The sequence below is a fragment of the Phoxinus phoxinus genome (genome assembly GCF_949152265.1).
Source record: "Phoxinus phoxinus genome assembly, chromosome: 9".
In the NCBI taxonomy this organism is placed as follows: Eukaryota; Metazoa; Chordata; class Actinopteri; order Cypriniformes; family Leuciscidae; genus Phoxinus; species Phoxinus phoxinus.
Window position 1 is genome coordinate 20,068,383 of NC_136884.1, and position 4,761 is coordinate 20,073,143.

At 42.8% G+C, this 4,761-nt stretch overlaps 1 protein-coding gene across 1 annotated transcript; it reads left to right on the top strand.

The window, feature by feature from the left end:
* The first annotated feature begins 481 nt into the window (after positions 1-481).
* LOC307004581 (uncharacterized protein) lies at positions 482-3,438 on the top strand. The gene is made up of 9 exons (XM_079623897.1): positions 482-567; positions 734-824; positions 1,049-1,165; positions 1,279-1,354; positions 1,430-1,681; positions 1,984-2,155; positions 2,298-2,446; positions 2,551-2,618; positions 2,768-3,438. Exons 1-9 carry the CDS (start codon positions 533-535, stop codon positions 2,783-2,785), a joined length of 978 nt encoding a protein of 325 aa, XP_079480023.1. The 5' UTR covers positions 482-532; the 3' UTR covers positions 2,786-3,438.
* Positions 3,439-4,761: the final 1,323 nt, after the last annotated feature.

Genomic DNA, 4,761 nt, shown 5'->3' on the forward strand with positions numbered 1-4,761 from the left:
TACGCAGCAGGCCATCTGATTAGAAAATCAGAATATATAATTACAATCTGATAGCTCTGACTGTCTTGCCAGTTAATTTACAATGTATGTACCAGGCTGGCTTTAGTCTGTTGGTTTGTGATGGCATCATATTTGAGTGTTATACTGTATTGGTCATGTGTGTTTCATTGAAAACATGAAACCTTTGACCAGTAATGTACAGTACTTAATCTATATTGAATCCTGATATACTGTTGATTACTCTTTTTTTTTTTTTTTACATATCTAGGTCTGTGCATCATGTGGCTACCACCGTTTCTGGCAAAACCAGCCAATGCTCCACAGGAACATGCCGACCTGCAACCTCCTGTTAAGTGGGGCCATTCATTTCACTGGATGTTTGGCCACCCAGACATTAAGAATGTTGACTCTGTTTGGCCTGCAGTGCATCAGTGCGAGCAGTTTCTTTCGCCATCAGCGCCGCTACACCATCCCTGTAATCGTTCAGGCCTGGCAAAACGATCAAGCAAAAATTTTTAGTGACCTACGGGCAATGGATGGCGGGCTAGTTCTTGCTGGTGACTGCAGGTAAACCAGTGTGAGAGCTCATAGACCAGTTGCACGTTTTGATTTTGTTATTTGTTATCATGTAGGGTGGCTTTAGTTGGCATTTGCAGATGGCATAGTGGATTGTCTTTACAGACCTTGGTTATTAAAAACTTGAAACATAATTCAAATTTGTAATTAATTCCAGGTCAGATTCTCCTGGGCACTGCGCGAAGTATGGATCCTACTCTCTGATAGAGGACAGAGTGAACAAGGTGGTGGATGTTCAGCTTGTTCAGGTAAACCTGATGTTATTAGACAAAGAAATAACTCTGCAATTTGGTAAACTGATTGTATCTTAATATAACATCTTTCCACTAGTACAATGATGCATAGAGCTTTATTGTGTATTGCCTAACTAGAGTACTGTATCATAATGCCTGGACCAGCAACGCGTCGGTTCATTCACGCCTCCTTCATCAACACCAGCATTCTACACTTACACTGTTATGTCATGTTGCAGAGCTCAGAGGTCCCCAACAGCTCATGGTGTGAGCTTGAAGGGCTCAAGCGCAGTGTTGGCCTGCTGAGGGGAAAGGACCTGCATTTGGCAACGCTGATCACGGACCGTCATCGCCAGGTATTTACAATAAAAATGCAGTATAGAATGTAAATATCGGAATTACACTGAAGCTGGATGTTTGTGGTCCACACAGTTCAATCATTCACAAAAGTTTGTTTATTTCGCCTTAGGTTGCCAAATGGGTGAGAGAGGAGCTGAGCCCTGAAGGGACACGACATTATTTTGATGTGTGGCACATTGCCAAAAGTATGTATCCCTTGTTGGAACCTTGAAGCAGTTTTTGTTAGTGCATATCAATTAATACCATTTGTTCTAAAAAAGGTCTGGGGAAGGCATTGGATGCAGCTTCAAAAGAGTGTGACCAACTACAGTTGTGGAGGCCTGCTATAGTGAATCACCTCTATTGGACTGCAGCCTCAACCCCAGACGGCAACCCAGCGGTCATGGAGGCCAAATGGAAAAGTTTAGTCAACCACATCCAGGACATCCATGACCATGACACCCCTGCCTTCTCCAGTTGTGCCCATGGCCTTCTAGACGGGGATCAGTGCAACAAAGAGTGGCTGGACCCAGGTACAGTACATGCAGTATGTGGTATTATGCACGCTCTACAGTTTTTGTTATATTTGCTGTCTGAGTGATTGTCTGGATGCTTTGTCATGTGACCTTTGTGATTAAATTATTTTAAATTAAATTATTTTTTCATTCCCTGGCAATCTCATAACATTCTGTTTACTGTTTATGTTTGCTATAATTCATATGCAGGACAATTTCATGTTTCCATTAAAAAAAGAAATTTTGTCTATCTATCTTCTTGTCTATTTGTACGTTTTCCATCTGTGTGTCTGTCTGCCTCCCTGCCTACGTCTTTGCAGGCTCATTGGCAGCAGTAAAGTTGGAGAACATAATCATGAGGACTGCCTTACTAAAAGATGTTCGACAGCTGTCTCCACAGCACCAGACCTTCTCCCTTGAGGCTTACCACTCCCTCATCTTGCACTTCGCGCCCAAGCACACAGGGTTTTCATACCTTGGGATGTATAGCAGGTCAGTGCTATCCAATGGAATAATACTGCCAATTATCATGCCTTTTATAGTAATAATATAGTACCTATTATCATGCCTATTGTAGTATTTTGTCATACATACACCAAGTTTCAAAAATTTTCTCAAATGTGTTATTTTGTAGGCTTCTCTTAGCAGCGCTGCATTACAACCACAATGCCAACCGCGAGACAGCACGGAGAAGTGATGGGACGGAGAAGTACTGCGTGCGGTATCCGCGCTTCAGAAAAGGTGCCCATGTGGTGCGCCCCATCAAAGAGGCAGCCTCATACGGTAAGCAGTGTCATGCAGTTCTATCATATTTTGAGATGGCGCACGAGACATCTGCGATCAGTGGCAATGATATTTATACAGTATTATTAATATTATGTCTGTAGGTTATGCAGCAACATTAATGAAGGCCCTTCGGGAAAGCTACACCGATTCACCTGCAGCTCTTCGAGAGGTTAGCGCCAATTTGTCCTCCGAAGCACCCGCCCCCATCGCCAAATCCTTCGAACAGGTTCCTAAGGAGGAGGCCGTCAGCCTCTACCTAGCCCGGCAGTCACGCTACAAGAGAACCTAATTTCACTTTTCTTTTCTTTTTTTTCACAGACAAGTCCAATGATTTAGTTGTAAGTATTTATTTTAGTTGTTAGTTATCTTCTTTCCTTCTGTCCCTGTCATCTCATTTGGTGGTGGTTTCCTGCATGCTGCATGTTTTGTTTTTTCTTTATGTGCTGTTGCTTTGGTTTTACTTTGTACAAAATCATTACTTTTTTCCGTCTTTGTAAGTGGCAATGATTGTCGCTGTACCCCATTCAAGGGGTCCTGCATGCTGCATGTCTGCTCCTCTGTCTGTTATTTGCATGAAATTTGTTGTATGTAATTCAAAATAATTTAACAATCATTTTACCGGTGCCTTGTCAACCTCTGTGTGTGATGTTGTCTCCATGCATGAAATAGTGTGTGTGTGTGAGAGTGTGTGTGTGTGTGTGTGTTGACTGGGCTCACTGTGTTTCTGCTTGATGTGCCTTTGCATGTATCACTGCATATACATGCATGAAATAGTGTGTGTGTGAGTGTGTGTGTGTGTGTTGTCTGGGCTCACTGTGTTTCTGCTTGATGTGCCTTTGCATGTATCACTGCATATGCATGCATGAAATAGTGTGTGTGTGTGTGTGTGTGTGTGTTGTCTGGGCTCACTGTGTTTCTGCTTGATGTGCCTTTGCATGTATCACTGCATATGCATGCATGAAATAGTGTGTGTGTGTGTGAGTGTGTGTGTGTGTGTGTGTGTGTGTGTTGTCTGGGCTCACTGTGTTTCTGCTTGATGTGCCTTTGCATGTATCACTGCATATGCATGCATGAAATAGTGTGTGTGTGTGTTGTCTGGGCTCACTGTGTTTCTGCTTGATGTGCTTTTGCATGTATCACTGCATATGCATGCATGAAATAGTGTGAGTGTGTGAAAGAGAACCATCAGTTGACCCTCAGGTAAGACCAATGTGCAAACGTTTCAGGTCTAGCCCTTCATCAGTGTTTCTTGTATGTTTTGTGCCTAACCATTTTTTTTATAGATTTGTTTACTTCCAACCTGTGTCTTTGTTCAGTAATTTTTGTCCTTGTTCAGTAAATGTTTAAATGTTCAGTAACCATTACAAGCAATGCCAATAAACAGTTTTTTTCTTATCAAAATTCATGTGTTCTGTGTACTTTATAACATTTTAAGGGCAATTACAACAGAATAAGCAATTATTTTTATTCATTGTCATCCAAACGTGGCCATTGAAAGCCCTGATAGGTCTGGTCACCACTTTGATATTGTTGTCTGATGGTTGAAACCACGCAAGAGGGTAGAGGCTTCCTTATACTCCTGCCTAAAACTCCATAAGCCCAGCGTATAGCCTGTCTGTACGCAGTGTACCGGTATTGCCTAGGGATAAGTAGGAAAGATTCTCAAGTTTAAAACTCTGTAAGTAGGTTGGAAATGTCATTTTAAGCCTGTCTCTTATGCATGTTTATTGTGTATGCAACACATCTCCTGTCACCTATAGCTGTTGTTCAAAGGACTCAGTGTAAAAAGATTGGTAAAGTAAACATAAACATAAACCATGAACATACTTGTGCGTGCTGGCTTGAAGGGGACCATGATCCTGCCTAAAGTGTGAGTATGCTATGTGTAGCACAAACGGATTAAGGCAGCATGCCTCAAATCCAGGATGCTGCGTTAGGCACGTTACATCTGTTGGCCGCGGGGTGAGGTCCTCGACCAGCGACCAAAACGCGCTCACCTCCCTACAACACAAGCTCTCCACCACAGTTTCCATGGGACGACACCGCCCACACAGACACCTGCCAAACACAGCGACACAGACGCTTACTACTCACTCCCTCTCCCGGTAAGCCTGACGGTGTCAATGACAATCAATCACGAGGAAAACTAGTCAGCACTATCAACAATAATCACACTGAAGACATGACCAGCCTACTCGGCGTCGGCTACGTTTGCAAACAACATTTTCACCGGAGAAAGAGGTAAAAGTTTAGAAATAAACACTAGGGGGTTCACAGGTGGGACTGTCAAGCTAGCCCATAGCTAGCATAAT

Bases quoted from the DNA above. Each gene is read 5' to 3' on its own strand.
- LOC307004581 (XM_079623897.1), top strand. From the start codon at position 533: ATGGATGGCGGGCTAGTTCTTGCTGGTGACTGCAG. The intron at 1,166-1,278 runs GTATTTACAATA...ATTTCGCCTTAG, and splicing joins TCACGGACCGTCATCGCCAG to GTTGCCAAATGGGTGAGAGA. The intron at 1,682-1,983 runs GTACAGTACATG...ACGTCTTTGCAG, and splicing joins CAAAGAGTGGCTGGACCCAG to GCTCATTGGCAGCAGTAAAG.